The sequence below is a fragment of the Artemia franciscana genome, chromosome 2 (assembly GCF_032884065.1).
Source record: "Artemia franciscana chromosome 2, ASM3288406v1, whole genome shotgun sequence".
In the NCBI taxonomy this organism is placed as follows: domain Eukaryota; kingdom Metazoa; phylum Arthropoda; class Branchiopoda; order Anostraca; family Artemiidae; genus Artemia; species Artemia franciscana.
In genome coordinates this window covers 63,117,061-63,135,079 of record NC_088864.1, presented here as the reverse complement: position 1 = coordinate 63,135,079, position 18,019 = coordinate 63,117,061, and the positions used below count along the sequence as shown (strand labels likewise).

The window sequence follows — 18,019 nt, the reverse complement described above, 5'->3', positions numbered from 1 at the left end:
GCAAAACCAGGCTTGCAGCTGACAGAGATAGTAAAAAAAGAAGGCATGTCGAGGAATCACCAGAGCAACGCAAAACTAGGCTTGTGGCCTTACGTCACGAAGGCGTGTCGAGGAACGACCAGAGCAACGTGAAACCTGGCTTTCGGCTGCCAGAGCTAGTAAAAAACGGCGTGTCGATGTATTATAAAAGCAACGCGTGTATAATCGTCTGGCATTCAAGTACTGCCCTTCCGATGATTATAGCTCGAGTCGAGATGTTCAAATCCGGACTATGTCTGAAATTCGTCCCTATTGCAAGGCATTGAAATTTAATGGCGAAACAATGGAAACGTGTTGCGCCTCAGGGAAAGTTAAGCTTCCTCAGCTGGCTGCACCACCAGAGCCATAGAAATCTTTGCTTACTGGGTATACGTCCATATCAAATCGATTTTTATCAAACACTAGCTGTTGGGGTGGCGCTTCGCGCAACCCCAACACCTAGTTGGTGGGGGCGCTTCGCGCCCCCCCCCCCAAGCCCCCCGCGTGCGTAAGTCGTTACGCGCCATATTAGTTACGCGCCATTGTAGTTGTGTCTCTATGTCCCACCTGTGATATATATATATATATATATATATATATATATATATATATATATATATATATATATATATATATATATATATATATATATATATATATATATATATATATATATATATATATATATATATATATATATATATATGTTTTTAACTACGGAAAACTTGCGAATATACAACATTCTTCACTGTCCCATTGTCTGTGCATATAAATAGATTGTCAGGTTTACCGACTCTTGAACATGCAACATATAATGGTCCATGGGAAAACAATCCGTATTCAGATCTATACCTCATGATTCTAATGATTGCCCTTGAGCTTTGTTGATGGTGATTGCTAATCGACCATTCCCTGTGTCGCCGTCGTCATTTATATATCCCCCTGTGCCCCCCGGCGTCCCCGTCGTAGTTGTGTCCCTGTGTCCTGGTCGTCATTTATATTCCCTGTGTCCCGGTCGTCATTTGTGTCCCGGTGTCCCAGTCTGTGATTTCTCTTTGAGTTTCCCGGGCGTCATTTATATTCCTTGTGTCCCAGTGTCCCGGTCGTCATGTGTGTCCCGGTGTTCCGGTCTGTATATACATTCGTTTTTGAATTGGTCTTTTTTTCAGTTTTTAGTTTTTTCCCTTTTTTTAGTTTTTTTTTTAGTTATACCTCATGATTCTAATGATTGCTCTTGAGCTTTGTTGATAGCTCTTTACTGAAAACTGAGCTTGCTTAAGGTTTTAGACTATGTAAATCATTTACCAAAAGTTATTTGTATCATAGCTAGTGGAGAGTATTATAAACTAATCTTTTATTTTATGTAGGCTATTTATAGACTTCTCTAGTCTTATGAAAATATATTGTTTTTTTTATCAGTTTATATTTTCAGAAATGCACTAATTTTTTCAGAATTCTATGAGGAGTATCACAAGTCAGTTTATCTGAACCGGTGGACGTCCAGGTCTATGTCCTCAAAAGCCATAAAAAGTAAGAAGAATTAACAACTTTAAGATATAAAATGTTGGAAGCTGTCGTATAAACCGTCTTCATTGTCGCTGTCTGTTTTCACGGATACGCCTTACCCTAGGCCTCCTAAAAGAACTGATATACATAAGCTTGCATGAATTATAAGAGAGGAATGCTAAAAAAAACCTAGAGTGGACAGGAGTTGAAACAAGCACCCTCGATAAAAGCTGAAGCTTCTCCCCATAGACCTAGACAGCTACTATAAACGTTTGTTGTAGAATTAATATAGATTTTATTGTCAAGACAAACCAATCAATAAATTAGATTTAATGTTTGAACACACGAGATATTCTTACAGAAAAGAAATAAACAAAAACATACAACCAGAGCAACCACTACCACTACACTAGGAAACATACAACCACTACACACTAGGAAACAATAACAAAACTCAATTAATATAAACTACAAACAGGGCTATAACCACACCGAGGACTGTGACTTTTTGCATATCACTTTTCGGTCAAAACATCCCATTTTTCAGATACTCTTATGTTTTTTATTTGTTTTTCTAGGACAACTCTTTGTCCCTTATTGGATGATCTGGTGGCAAAGATGCTTTTTTTAACGTATCGTCTTTTTTGCGGGTGCATTGAATAGAGAGTGTTTTACTTAGCAGTTAGTGAAAGGTTCATTTTCTTTATCTTAAAAAGGTCTCATGTTAGCTTTTAAACTACCAACTATCTACACATTTAAGATACCCATTGAATTTTCAGAAAAATTTTAACCAATTCTATTGTTAATACAACTATTGTTTTGAATTTGAAACTATAATAATAATAAGAATAATTTATTTGTCCTCTATACCTACAAAAATGCACTTAGAGAAGTATGGAAAATAAAGATAATTAATAAAAATAAAAATAAAATAGTTTTTTATACAAATAAAAATACTTATCATTACAAACACTAAAAAATACACTAAAAATAATTCACAAACGTTTAATGCACCACAACGGAGAATCTATGACTGACTCAAATCGCTGTCTGAATCTCCCTTCTAAAACTTCCATCTTATCACATATCTCAAAAACTCCGGAACGTTTGGAGATATAGCTGTTACGGGACAAAATAGGAACAAAAAGAAAATACTTACAAAATTAGAAAAAGATATACTGAATTTGTTGAGATTCTGACGAAGTAAAAAAAAAAAGCTCCATAATGGCACCAGAAAAAATACATGGGGAGCAAAAAGCGAGTTATAAAGCCAACTAAGCATTTTCTTGTCAAATTTACCTTTATCTGGAGAAACATCGATAAGACTTTCTCAACTTATCTCTCAACACATTTATTTTTAGTGACCTTGTTCCTCGAATCAAGGTCCTGGATGCCAGTTCAAGGTACTTGAGAGACGCGCTGCAAAAATTAAATCAGGGCCTACCTGAATTTTTGAATCGGGAGGGTGACGACAACCAAAAACAAGCAATTCAGTTTTAGCAGAAGTGACTGAAACCCCGATTTAGGACAACCCAGCATAAAGGCTGTTCACAGCAGCCTGAAGTGATTGCAAATTATCAGACACACAGAAGAATGTCATCTGCATATGAAAATTGCGTCAATAGATGGCTCGATAAGAAAATACAGTAATCTGTGGGCTGCACAGCGGTTGGCATTGTTAAATATTGCAAGACATCCATGTTTTACTCCGCGACGCACAGAAATTCGGCTGCTATAAATAGTTTCCACGCGGATACGTATAAAAGAGTTTTGATACCATTGCCACAGGGAGGCACGTATGAATGGGTTCACCTCAATCCTCAAAAGTGCTAAAGAGCTTAAGAGTGTAGGATTGAATTAAATGCTTTAGAAATATATATTGCACAAACATATAAAGGTTTCTTCATTCTTTCATACCTCTCTAAAATAGACACGAAAACTGCATGTGCATTTCTAACACCAAGACCCGCACGGAAACCAAACTGATTATCTCCATGATCCCCTATTTGAAATTTTTAAAAGCAGAATTTTTCAAATAATTTTGCAATAACCGAACAAAATATTTAACTACGCTGACTATAACTATACGGAATATTTAACTATATTAACTATATTTGCCTATACGGACTAGCCACAAGAATCACAAATGTATTTGAAGGACGCTACGTTTGCACTTTTGGGAGTCTTTTGTCTACTTGTAAACTTCTTTTTCCAGAAGATTTGAAAAGCTTTATAAAGTTTGTTCAGTTTTGTGAAAGGGATTTGCCTGAAATTGAGTTGAGCTGTTTAATAACAATCTAAATGCCGGTGATAATAGCTAAAGATTCTCACAACAATGCCGGATTTTGCTATCACGATTGAAGAAGTTTTTATACATTAACAAAACTGACTTAGAAACCATAGACTTGACTGACTTACATTGAAGGGTTACATAAACATAAACATGATTGAGGGGGTACATAAACATAAGATTGAGGGACTACATAAACATAAATATGATTGAGAGGGTACACAAACATAAGATAGAGGGGTACATAAACATGACTGAGGGGGTACGTAAACATAAACATGATTGAGGGGGTAAATAAACATAAGATTGAGGGGATACATAAACATAATATTGAGGGGGTACATAAACATAAACATGACTTAGACTACATAGAAAAAAATGACTTAAAGTTGCTAGTTATAGCAACTTCTTCTTCAATGCCCGATTGCTACTAAAGATTTTCACAACATTGACGGATTTTGCTAGCACGATTGAAGTAGTTTTTCTACATTAAGAAGGTCTCCATAGAAAAAAAATGGCTTGAAGTTTCCATGGCAGAGTCTCCACTGAGCAAACCTCAAAAATTTTAATATTCATAGGGATATTCTTGAGGCACGGAGGAATTTAGGCTATGAAGAAGTCAAGCAGTATTACAGCTTCAATATAGCCCAATACAGTAATTGTGTTGAGTAAAGAATTTCAACTTGAAACTAACAAAATACATCTTTTATGGAAGGAGATCGCCATCTTTTTCTTCCTCACTTTTAAAGTTTATGTTGGGGTACCACAGAACAATCTGCTTGGGGAAGGGGTAACAAAGATCAAAACCATTAAAGCAGATGACTAATATGGGAACTATAGGAAAAATTGAAATACCTGATCACAACGTTTTTAAGCTGGGAATCCCTGGTTTTTGTGCTAGGCTTGTGCATCCATGCACTTTACGGAAAATATTGCTGATGCTTCAGAACAAAGACTGAATTTTTTTTTGTATGTTCTCGAACTACAAATACATAATGAAATTGAGATGTTTATATTGAATTCAAAATACTCTCGGAATGTTACTACCATCCATAGTGTTTGCAGAGTAATCTTAAACTTTTTGTTTTTGGTAACATTCGAGTGCACCGGGACTAAGTGTGATCTTCGATAATTCACAGATTTATGTGATCAACGATTAATTGTGATATTTGATATATCACAGATTTATGGGATCACAGATTAATTGTGATCTTCAGTAAATCTACGCTATTGCCTGATTACGATGTGATTCTCAAAGTGTCAGATTATTGAGCAAAGAACTTTCAGAATAATAAAGCAATTGAGAGCTATGGAGAAAATTGAATTGGAGAATAAATATAGATCGATAGCCAGTTTTACAAATACTGCTCTCAGTTAATGCCACGTTGACTTCCCATTATCTTCTTCTTATCAGTTGGTCAAATATTGAGAATTTCCATGATGAGAATTAGTTCAGTCCTTGTAAGCCTAAATAATGGATATTAAAAGGTAATATAATATTATATTATATCAAATTGGTTTAGACACCGAATTCTAGTTGAGTTTTGTCAGGATTCATCAAGACTCAAAATTTATTTTTGTGTTGATTATATTCTCATGATATCTCCTTCTGATATTTAATTTAAAGCCAAGTTCATGGAGTTTGCTTAAAAAGCGAAAAGGGAGTTTAGATCTGGCCTAAAGATGGGTCATATCCATGATTTTGGATATGGATAAAACAAGACACGTCTTGGATGTCTTGGGTAAAACAAGACACGCCACTTGTTTTCCATTGAGCATAAGCTAATTGTCTCTTAATACAGACTGATTAAACCGGTTTCCTCTCTATACATATGTACCCAATGTTTAATTTATTTTGAAAATGTCGCCGTTTATTTCCAACAGTAATAATAACCTGTGTCGTCACGGAAATCATTGTCATTTCACAATTGTAGATAAAAAAAAATGTTCTCGCGATTGTTGATCAACAATATATTTACCAAAAAAGACCTTATGGAGTTAGTCGGTTACGAAAGCAATTTTTAAAATTTTATAGTTGATTTATCTCTAAAATCTTATATTGCAATTCATAATGTACTAAACAATCCTTTCTTCTGTTTTGGAGTAGAAAAATAGCGTTCCTTTAAAAAATAAAACGTTGTCAATTTTTTAATAGAAATTTTTTGATTTTCGATGTTTACCATTCAAATAATAACGGTTTTTCAACGTTTTACACTCATGTTTTGCAGATGGGCGTAAGGAAAAACAAATGCATAGTGACATCAGAATTAATGGCGAAACTTGCATTTCTTATTATCAATTAAATAAAAAAAAACAAGTTTTTTAGCTGAAAGTAAAGAGCAACATTAAAACTTAAAACGAACAGAAATTACTTTGTATATGAAAGGGGCTACTCCCTCATTAGCACCCAGCTCTTTACGCTAAAGTTTGACTCTCTCTCAACTCTACTTTTTAAAACAGTAAAAAACTTTAGCGTAAAAAAGTTGGGCGTTTATGAGGGAGCAGCCCCTTTCATATACGAAGTAATTTCTGTTCGTTTTAAGTTTTAATGTCGCTCCAAACTTTCGGTAAAAAAAAAAAACTTGTTTTTTTATATTTAATTTCTGATCGTTTTTGAATTAATGCATATTTTGATTTTGGCTCTCCGCAGATGAATAATAAACAAAATTTGCATATTTATTTTATTGGCTAAAAGGCTTTCTCATAGTTCTGATTGAACGATTTTGAGATAAAAAGGAGCGACGGAGGAGGCCTAGTTGCCCTCCAACATTTTGGCTACTTAAAAAGGCAACTAGAACTTTTAATTTTTTACGAACGTTTTTATTAGTAAAAGATATTTGCGTAACTTACAAATTAGCTTACGTAACGAACTTCTGTATTCGCATGTTTTTATTATGTATATGAGGGGGTTCACCCCCACGTCAGTACCTCGCTCTTTACACTAAAGCTTTAATTTTGTCCCAATTCGTTTTAAGTTTTAATGCTGCTCCTTACTTTCAGTTGAAAAAACTTTTTCATATGTATTTTTTCATTGTTTTTTTTATTAATGCTTGAAAACCCTGCGCTCCCTTCATGGAAATTTTCTTCCCCCATGACATATTCCTCCATGGAAAGTTCCCCCAACATATCCCCCTCTTCTTAACCCCTCTCCCCAGCCAAAAAATCCCCCTGAAAACGTCTGTATACTTCCTAATAACCATTACTATATGTAAGCACTGGTCAAAGTTTGTAACTTGTAGCCCCTCCCACGGGGACTGTGGGGGAGTAAATCGTCCCCGAAGACATACTTATAAGGTTTTTCGACTATGCTGAATAAAATGACTATCTCAGAATTTTGATCCCGTGACTCTGAGAAAATAATTAGCGTGGGACGGGGCCTAGGTGCCCTCCAATTTTTTGGTCACTTAAAAAGGGCACTAGAACTTTTAATTTCTGTTAGAATGAGCCCTCTCGCAATATTATAGGACCACTGGGTTGATACGATCACCCTTGGGAAAAAACAAACAAACAAATAAAACACGCATCCGTGATCTGCTTTCTGGCAAAAAATACAAAATCACACATTTTTGTAGATAGGACCGTGAAACTTCTACAATAGGGTTCTCTGATACGCTGAATGTGATGTTGTGATTTTCGTTAAGATTTTATGACTTTTAGGGGATGTTTCCCGCCTTTAAAATAAGGCAAATTTTATCAGGCTCGTAACTTTTGATAGGTGAAACTAAACTTGATGAAACTTATATATTTAAAATCAGCTTTAAAATGCGATTCTTTTACTGTAGCTATTGGTATCAAAATTCCGTTTTTTAGTGTTTTGGTTACTACTGAGCCGGGTCACTCCTAACTGCAGTTCGTTACCACGAACTGTTTGATATTATTTTGAAGAAAAAAATTTAATCACTTCTAACCTGCTTACCCGTAAAGAGAAACATTTTAAGGGCAATAATTTTTCTTATGAGAAACCGAATTTAGAACTGGGCCTGGCATTGAGCACCATGGGTACATTTATCTTCATATATATGGTATATATATGGGTAAATGAGCTATTTTTGTACCAAAGCAGATAATATAAGGATTTTCTTAAGCATTGAAATATTTTGACAGTTCCATTTGCTATATTACCCTTTGCCCTGTGGCTTAATCATTGGTTCCAATAACTGTGTAAAAATATTTAACAGTCTAGTTTTTATAAGATGTATATCATTATTTTATTTATAGACATATGTGCAAAAGTGATATGGGTTATGATTGATTAATTATGTCATTGAATTAGAGATAATTGTAATCGCATTTGGTTATAGTAGTAGCAGCAGCAGTAGAATTAATTGTAGTAGCCTAAGCTTTAGTGACAGTATCAGCAATAGAGGTAGTAATAATAGTAACATTAATAGTAGTATGAGTAGAAGCAGAAGCAGTAGGGTGCAAGCATTTCCTTTTGGTTAGTTCAACATCCCTTTCAACAAGCCCTGTTAGTTTCAACTTTGACTGCAGTTTAATTAGTTTGACTTTGACTGTTCCTAAGATATTTCAGTTACATCCTTGTAGCAACTGCATAAAGAGAGCGTGTTCTGATTCAGTTCCTTCCCCCCCCCACAAAATTACTTAGTATTTTTACCTTTATGCCCTTAGGCATATTTGTAAGAGTAGTCACAGCAGTAGTAATTATATTACTAGTAATAGTATTGAGTAGTGGTAGTACTACTAGCATCAGTAGCATTGATCTATTGGCTTTTGCTAAGCTGAACATCATTCTCATCAATTCCTGAAAGTTTCAACTTAATACAATTAATAATTGCTATGACACTGCTGACATGTCCTTTTGATAGCCTGTATGTTTATATACTTCTTGAAATTTTCATATCATTGCTTTTAGCCCTACAAGTAGTTGCAATAGAAGTAGTACTAGGTTTAGTAAATGTAGCAGTAACAGTAGTATTAGTAGTAGTGCGCACATATTGGTAATCAGAATGTAACTTCTGATTACCAATCCATTGAGCCGCTCCGAAGTTTATACGATCACCTTTTCTATATATACCTTATATGCCCCAGGGCAAAACTTACAACCCTTGCTCTGAGGGTTCTGAGAGAGTTGTCATCCTCAATGACATAATTTCCTGACCTTTTATTTACGTTGAGCAAAATGGCTATCCCAAAATATTGATTGAGGAAACTCAAAATAGTGTTTGGGGAAACAGTGGGCGTGGGAGAGGGGTAGTTACCCTCCAATCTCTTTCAACTATTAGAATGGACACTAGCCCTTTCAATTACCAATCGAATGAGCCCTTTTTGAAGTTTCTTTAGCTATCTCAAGTTTTGATTGGATATTTTTGGGGAAAAGGTGGGCACGGGAGGGAGATTAGTCGCCCTCCAATCCCTTTTGACTATTAAAAATGGCACTAGTCCTTGGAATTTTCAATCGATTAAGCCTTTTTCGAAGCTTCTACGTCAACAGACGGCCATCTCAAAATTTCTATCTGATGTATTTCGGGAAAATACGAGGTGTGTGGGGGGTATCCACCCTTCCATCACTCTGAATCTCAAAAAGGGAACTAAAACTTATTATTAGCGATCCAACAGGCCACCTCCGTAGTTTACACGATCACACTTTCTATATAAACCTTATATACCCCCAGGGCGTAGCTTACAACCCTTGCCGAAGGGATGTAGGGGGGTGTCATGCTCAGATACATAATTTTCGGACTTTTCAACTACTTTGAACAAAATGGCTATCTCAAAATGTTTATTGGATGTGTTTGGGGAAACTGTGGGCTTGGGAGTTAGATGCCCTCCAATCACTTTCAAATATTAAAAAGGGCACTAGCCCTTTCGATTTTCAGTCGAATGAGCACTTTTGAAGTTTCCGTGAGAACTACTTCGAAAATAAATTAATAATAATTAAACAATAAATAAATAGTAATTTGTACCCACATCGGCTACTTAGGCTCCACTTTTGCACTGCCTATGATTTAAAACGGATCAAATGAAAAATGTCAAATATTGCCATTGAAATCCATTTCTCAAAACCAAACACAGCTTTGAGGAAAAATCAAATTATTGAATACTTTGTACCAGTCCAATACATTGGATAAAAGTGTATGATTGGAGGTTTGCGGGGTCAATCCCACCTTTGGCAAGGGATTAATGTGAAAAGGGAATGATTTCTTAATATAATTTGTAATTTCCCTTAATAAAGTCATTTTGTAGTAAACTTGTCTTACTGTCATCCTGTCAGGTTTAGCTATCAGACTGTTTAATCTGGAGTAACGATACGTTTTTCTTTATAAAGAAAATCAGGTTCTAACACTTTGTTAATATGTAATTATGAACAGGAACATTTTTTGTTTTGTTAAAAAATGTTTGACCATATATTACTTTTTCATATGTCAGTTTTATATAACACTGAGTATGTGTCGGCCCTAATAATCCGATCAACTTTCCGCTCCCTTTATAGATGTCCTTAACAAGGTTGCTGCTGCCGCTGCAAACTATAAAAAACAATGTCGAACATGGAAAGAAGTGGCAAATTCATTAGAAACTCTACAGCTACAATATTATAAACGAATGCTAGGTCTGCACGCCACAACCCACACCCTTTTCATCAAGGGAAATTTGGGATTTTTCTCCATGAGAAAATATTGACCGATCCAATTAATTAAGTTTTAGCTGAAAATACTGTAATGTCCCTCCTCAAGACCCATTAGAGCAGCGTATAATGAATTACTTATCATGGCACAAAATCTTCGTGGCCCTTCCATGTCAAAAACTCCTTGACCGCACAGGTTTATCGTATGCATGGAATGGAGGAGATGGCCCAATCTCAGATCACAAAGTCTTTCTGTCACAGATCCAAACAAGGCTGGAAGACCAAGAAATTCAGAAATGGTGGAACGACCTTAGCCAGTCGGAAAGCTTAAGTTCTTACTATAAGGTGAAAGAAAACTATGGTGAAGACTTATTTTTTTAAATTAGGGATTCCAAAAGAATTCCTGAGGTCTTGGATGCAAGTGCGAGCAAACTGTCTTATAGTGTTTGGAAAAATTGGTGTCACCCGGAAACGCGGTATACTTGCCTGATTTGTGGTGATCTTGATGGGCTTGACCATTTTCTTTTCAAGTGTCAGGGGCTAAATGAGCTAAGAGGGAGCTTTCTTGGGGTGGGTGGTCGTGAGCCCCTTCTTGGAACTTTGAAGTCGACGTCGAAAGTAAATATAGTAGCAGTGGGAAATTTTGTTCGGAAGGGTCTTATTATTCGAAAGTCGAGTTTTACATGATTTAGTTTGTTTGTTGTTGTATATGTATGTATATGGCACGAAAAATGGCTTTAAATACAGTCATTCATTCATTCATGGTAAATATTCGGACTGACAAATTCAGTTATATAAAAAGCATACCAGTTATCGGCTCTATATGTAAAAACAGCTCTCTAAGATGTCCCAGTAACCAGTTGGCTTGGGAGAATGAAAAACGGAAAAAAGATGCTGGGTCTAATACTCTATTTTTTAAATATTCAACACCAGTTTTTCCGATTATGAAAGGTTCTTAAAAGTTCGCAGCTTCAAATGTGACTATGATTTATGTGACTATATTTATGTGACTTTAATGTGACTATGATTTTTTAGTTCGCTTCTTACTATGAACGAATACTGATTAAACTTCAATATCCCACTTTTATAATTAACAGTATCAATCCTTTATGTAAAAATTTGAGCTATCTCTATAAAAATGATACAGATTAAACTAAATACGATCCACATTTATAATGAACTACATAGATACTTTATGTAATCTTTACTATAATGACACAAATTTTTTTGGCCAAAAATTTAGTAGAAATAACAGAAATTTCAAAACACAGTTAGAAATACTTTTTTCTTGAGATGAAATTCCAGGATTTTGTTCTAAATCATCAGTCTTACAGAGACATATGCTATTAACCGTTATTATCCGTTTATTAGCAGTAACCGTTATTAGCAGTTATTACTGCTTATTATATTATATTAGCAGTTATCACCGTTATTAGCAGTAACTGCTATTAACCGTTATTATTATCCGTTATTAACCGTTAATAACCGTTATTATCGTTATAATTGAAAAGCATAGTTTTCCCTTCGTTGTTCATAGATATACTTGTATTTATATTGGTATTACTGCTGCACAAACTGCAATTATTCCTTCCAAAATTAATATACGAATTTTCTAAAAAATAGGTATTCGTATATTCAGAGTGCTGTTCACTATTTTCCATTGCATTTCTAAACTGTTCCACAATTTCCAGTCCATAACTTGGAAGATTTTCATTAAACAGTCAATATTTCTTTGGATTTTACTATAAGGTTTTGCCAGAGCATTTCTAGCCGACTTTTCAAAAACATCAGCTCTTTCACAGAGAATTTTAATATATTATCTATATATATAAAATTTTGAATATTTTTCATAATACTGATCAAATATTTCGTAAAATCAATTTGTGAAGATTAGCCTGTAATTTTGCCCTCTTCTTGGACTTCAGTATGTAATTTTTAAATTTGTCTTAATGCGTTCTTTGGTACAGCCTCGCAGAGGTTTTAATTTTTTCTTTATAGCTTCTGTCACCCCAACATCTACCCATTATTCTCGTAGCAACTTTTTTCTTATATTTGTTTCGGTAGTCTTCATCTATTATCAAACCATTCCTTGATCTTTTGTTAATTTTTTGTGTAGTACAGTTTTCTTACAGTAGATATTTGGATTGCTTGGCTCTGATACTTTTCTCGATTTTTCTTACGTTTAGCTTGCTCAGAAAAAAAAAATCCTGTTTCTAATACTCCCCTTGTATAATAAAAGTACCCACGCATCAAATAGTTACAACCTAACAAAAATAAAACTAATTCTTAAATTTGCAGGTGTTTTCTTGTTTGAATGAAAAGATTATTCTGCATTCCTTCTGTAATAACCTTATATGCCCCTAGAGCATAATTTTCAACGCCTACCCCCGGGCCCTAGGGGGCTGTGTCGACATTGGAGTTTTGTTATCTTACCTTTGAACTATTTTTAATAAAATTGCCATCTCAAAATTTGTATGTGATGCATTTGGGGAAAACCGGCATGAGGGAGGTGGGGGGGTAAGTTGCCCTCTGATCACTTTTGACTCTTAAGAAGTGAACTAGAACTTTCAATTTCCACTCAAATGAGCCCTCTCTGAAGTATATACGAGCATCCCTTCCATAAGAACCTTATATGTCCCCAGGGTATAATTTACAACGCCTGCCTTCGGGCTCTCGGGGGGGGGGGGGTGTTCTTCGACCATTTTAGACTCTTAAAAAGGGCACTAGGATCCAATCAAATGAGCCCCCTTTGAAGCTTATGCGACGACCCCTTCCATAAGGGGGCCTTTTGAAAAAAAAATACTAAAGCATTGGAGCCGTATGGCCTCTACTATAAGCAGCGCTATAGCAAAGCCTCTGATAAGAACAGTAAACCAAAATAAAGCCAAGAGAAGATTATTTAATGTTTCTCTGAAACCAAAATAGGTATTCTCCGAAGATGATGAAACCACCTATAACATTTTCGATTGTATACAAATTATTACTTTGATACAGATTTTTGTGAGTTTTAACCTTGTTAAGACAATGGCACTCTGACAATGGTAAAATATAACAGACATATCGCACAAAAATGTTTTCTTGAGGTCGGTCCAATTTTACATTGGGGAAGGGGGAATAGCGGAAATATATTTATCAAAAATCATATGAACACATGAAACCATACGACAAACTGTTAAACTGCCAGGGCCCTGGCTTTCTTGTAAATGGCAAATATAATTAAGGTTTCTGTGGTTTTTGCTTTTCAAGCTTTTTTGTGAAAACTTTTAACTTTTAGGTTTGGTCGAGGTAGACTTTTAATTGGATCCCACTTAACCATTTATACTTTTCAGGTGTCCCTTTTTACAGTTTGTCTTGCTGTCAGCGCTTCTTTCCGTCATTTCGGCTACCGTATGTCCTGCTGAATCATTAATATCACCATTTTGTTCCTGTTATCAGAAATCGAATAATTTGCCAGACCTTATATGTGAAAATTTTGAAAATTCTGATCAGCTGAAAAACGTGTTCAATCAGTCGTTTCCTAATAACGATTTTAATAGCATAATTTTGGAATTTTCAAATTTGCCATCTTTACCTGCTGATGCCTTTAATGAAAAAACATTTAAGAGAATCAATATTGAAAGAACAAATATCAAAAGTATTCATAGGTATGCTTTCCGTGGCTCAAAAGATACACTACAAGTTTTAGCAGCTATAGGAAACGAAAAGCTTGAAAGCTTTCCTTTGGATGGGCTTTGGGGGTTTGAAAAACTCGAAGCTATTATATTTTCAGTTATGAGTATAGACACAATCAGAAGTCTACCGAGCCTGCCAAGCCTTAAAAAGATTGCAGTTCAACAACTCCCGAATATGAAAGTGCTGACGCAGTTTCCTTATTTGCCAAATTTGGCAACTCTAAGAGTTATTGATACAGGCGTGGAAACCATTGAAAGTCGAATTTTGGAAAATTTGCCGTCTCTACGCAAGTTTGAATTCGATGAGAATAATATCAAGGTTATGAAAAAAGGCTTCTTTGAATTCCATTCAAAAATTGAAGAGATTAGTTTTGAGGGGAATGGTATTGAGGAAGTTGAAGAAGGATCAATCACAGGTATGAAATATCTCCTTCTTATGCCCGATGTGTAAATAACGTACAATGAAGATCAATGCAGCGCATCAGTGTTGCCTTTGTAAAGAGCCATATGCCTCCTATGTATGACTGTTATTTTTTTTTCCTGACCGCTTTGCATGAAAAGTGTGGCCACAAAAACTAACGAAGGGGCTGATTGGATCCGTAACGAAAGTTCTCCCTTTTAAGGGCCACATGTGACAGGGGGTCTATCCTATACTCTTTTTTCGCCATTGGATACTCTTGTAACCCTAATGCTATAAGATCAAATCAAATGGCGTGGGGGGCTTGGGGGATCTAATCTATATTTTCTGTGGGTGTTTAGGGGCCAAAAAATTGTGTACTTTGCCTCGTTTTACTCGTTTCTACTCGTTTAATTTTCTGCTCGTTTTACGTCTATTTATTCATTCATAGTAGTCTTTGTTCGTTTTAAGTTAGAATTATTATATGAATTTCTTCCACTCGGTTCAGGTTATAATATGACTTTTGCTTTCCTTTGGGAATTTTTTTTTAAATTAACTTGTTTCCGCTTTTTAATTGACACGGCTTAACCATTTATTAATTGTAGGAATACTTGCAAGAAGTTTTGACTTTTTCTCAAGTCAAAATATTTTATCAGCCATAAGGTCTTCTAATAGCCTTTTAGCAGTATTTTACTATAAAATTCGGGGTGAATGAGGAGGGGACTTTCTAACGATTATGAACGAGAATATGTATGATTTTTACTCTTCCATAAGGGTAGGCAATGCAGAACCCCATCTTGTAGACGCCTTTTAATATACGTGCATATTAACCCACCTTTTTATAAAGAGAAATTTATCTTTCTCTGTTTTGTTTCGCTCCACTTTTGTTTCTACTCTACTCATTATTTTCTACTGAATTCCTTTTTAATTTGAATTTTTTTAAAATATGACACTAATACTTCCCTTCTCACCCAGCTAAGTGTTTGGTAATCTTAGCACGGGCAGTAGTTTTTGAAAATTTCAAGCCTATTGAATAAAAAAAAACACCAGTTCGAATTTATTTTTATTTTTCTCCCGTGCATTGGGTGTCCATAGCTTAAGGACTTAAGGATACAGATGAGCTTAAGGACTTAATGATACAACAAGGATACTTAAGGATACATAGCTAAAAGATAAAAATTTTAACCCGATCATATTTGCCCATGCTGGGGGTTCAATGCCTCCAAGCTAAAATATTTTGTGCATTAGAGTCCCCTTGGCTGGTAGACCTTGGATTCCTCGGTTCTAAGTTTCAAGCAAAGATAATATAATATATCTTTTTTGAATTAAAGAAACGAACAACAATTTCGTATATATTTGTTTATTTTTCCTTGAAACCGGCCAAACACTTGTTTGTTTTTTTTTTCTAGAAACTGGTATACTGATATTTCCAACCTTAAAAATGATCTGGCCAAACGATTTTAGTAAGTCGTAGCTACAAGAAAATTCTTTCATAACTCAATTTTAGATAACCATTTTTCATTTGAATAACATCATATTAATATGCGTTACTTCTCATTCTGTTTCCTTTTATTACAATTAAATAAAAACTTTTGGGAAGCAATGAGCGTGGGAGGGGGCCTAGGTGCCCTCCAATTTTTTTGGTCACTTTAAAAGGGCACTAGAACTTTTAATTTCCGTTAGAATGAGCCCTCCCGCGACATTCTAGGACGACTGGGTCGATACGATCACCCCTGGGGAAAAAACAAAAAAAAAAACAAATAAACACGCATCCGTGATTTGTCTTCTGGCAAAAAATGCGAAATTCCACATTTTTGTAGATAGGAGCTTGAAACTTCTACAAATGGTTCTCTGGTACGCTAAATCTGATGGTATGATTTTTGTTAAGATTGTATGACTTTTAGGGGGTGTTTTCTCCTATTTTCTAAAATGAGGCAAATTTTCTCAGGCTCGTAACTTTTGATAGGTCAAACTAATCTTGATGAAAGTTATATATTCGAAATCAGCATTAAAATGCGATTTTTTTTATGTAGCTATTGGTATTAAAATTCCATTTTTTAGAGTTTTGGTTACTATTGAGCCGGGTCGCTCCTTACTACAGTTCGTTACCACGAAGTGTTTGAAAGTTTGTCTCTTTCTCTTAACTCTATTCTTAAAACAGTAATAAACTTTAGCGTAAAGAGCGGGGCGTTGAGGAGGAAAAGCTCCTTTCCTATATGGAGTAATTTCTGTCCGTTTTAAGTTTTAATGTTGCTCCTTACTTTCATTTAAAAAACTTGTTTTTCTCATTTAATTTCTGGACGTTTTTGAAATAATGCATGTTTTGATCTTGGCTCTCCACACATCAATAATTAACGCGAAATTTGCATATTAATTAATTGCAATTAATCGGAAGATTTTGAGAAAAAAGGAGCGAGGGAGAAGGGCTAGCTGCCTTCCAAGTTTTTGACTACTTAAAAAAGAAACTAGAACTTTTAATTTTTTACAAACGTTTTCATTGGTAAAAATATCCGTTACTTACGAATTAACTTACGTAAGGAACTTCTATATTCGTTTGTTTTATTGCGTATATAAGGGAGTTCAACCTTCGTCGCTCTTTAACACTAAAGCTTAGATTTTGTCCAAATTCTTTAAGAATTACATAAAAAAACTAGTTTTTCTAACTGAAAGTAAGGAGCGACATTAAAACTTAAAACGAACAGAAATTACTCCGTATATGAAATGGGTTGTCCCCTCCGCAATCCTTCGCTCTTTACGCTAAAGTTTGACTCTTTACCACAATTCTGCTTTTTAAAACAATTAAAAGCTTTAGCATAAAGAGCGAGGGATTTCGGAGTGGACAACCCATTTCATATACGGAGTAATTTCTGTTCGTTTTAAGTTTTAATGTCGCTCCTTACTTTCAGTTAGAAAAACTAGTTTTTTTTATGTAATCATAGTTAAGAATCTACTTAAGATAATATTAAATGCTAAGATTGACCGAAAAATAACACCAACAAATTATTGTTTGTATCACCCTTTATTCATCAACAAAATACTAACTTAAGTGTTAAGAGCGAAGTACTGATGAGGGGAAGAAACTCCCTCATATGCGTAATATGAGGAGGTTCGCCCCGTCGTCAATGCCTCGCTCTTTACGCTAAAGGCCGAATTTTGCTCCAGTTCTTTAAGAATGCCCCCTGAATCCCAAAAGTCGTTTAATTAGAATAAATAGCTCTTTTGAAATAACTTTGAAAATTTTAAATAGCTCTTTTTGAAATGATTACCGTGCTTGTTTTTCTCCGGCCTTGGCCATCGCCATGTAAAATAAGAAATCTTATAGTACTCAGACAAAGCCACTTGTAGGTGGATTCTTGATACCTGGGGAGTTTTGGATCTGTTGACTGTTTTCGCTTGGTGCTGGCTTGAACAGTAATTATTAAACTTCATTCTTTTTCTCCAGAAGAGAGCATCATTACCAAATTACCGTGGTAACTCATTCAATAAGGTAGTTCTATTGTCATCCTAGTTTTAATTTAGTTCAACTTCAACACTTCCTGAAATTTTCATTTTAA

At 35.1% G+C, this 18,019-nt stretch overlaps 1 protein-coding gene across 2 annotated transcripts in view; it reads left to right on the top strand.

Moving 5' to 3' along the window:
- Positions 1 to 5,173: 5,173 nt before the first annotated feature.
- LOC136043917 (oplophorus-luciferin 2-monooxygenase non-catalytic subunit-like) overlaps positions 5,174 to 18,019 on the top strand; it is a 35,019-nt gene continuing 22,173 nt past the window's right edge. Inside the window, exons 1-2 of one of the 2 annotated variants that reach the window (XM_065728963.1) lie at positions 5,174 to 5,302; positions 13,727 to 14,484. In XM_065728963.1, coding sequence (XP_065585035.1) covers positions 5,289 to 5,302; positions 13,727 to 14,484 — 772 coding nt within the window. In that variant the 5' untranslated portion in view covers positions 5,174 to 5,288. The remainder of the gene's footprint in view (positions 5,303 to 13,726; positions 14,485 to 18,019) is intronic. The other variant, XM_065728961.1, reaches the window with a different exon arrangement.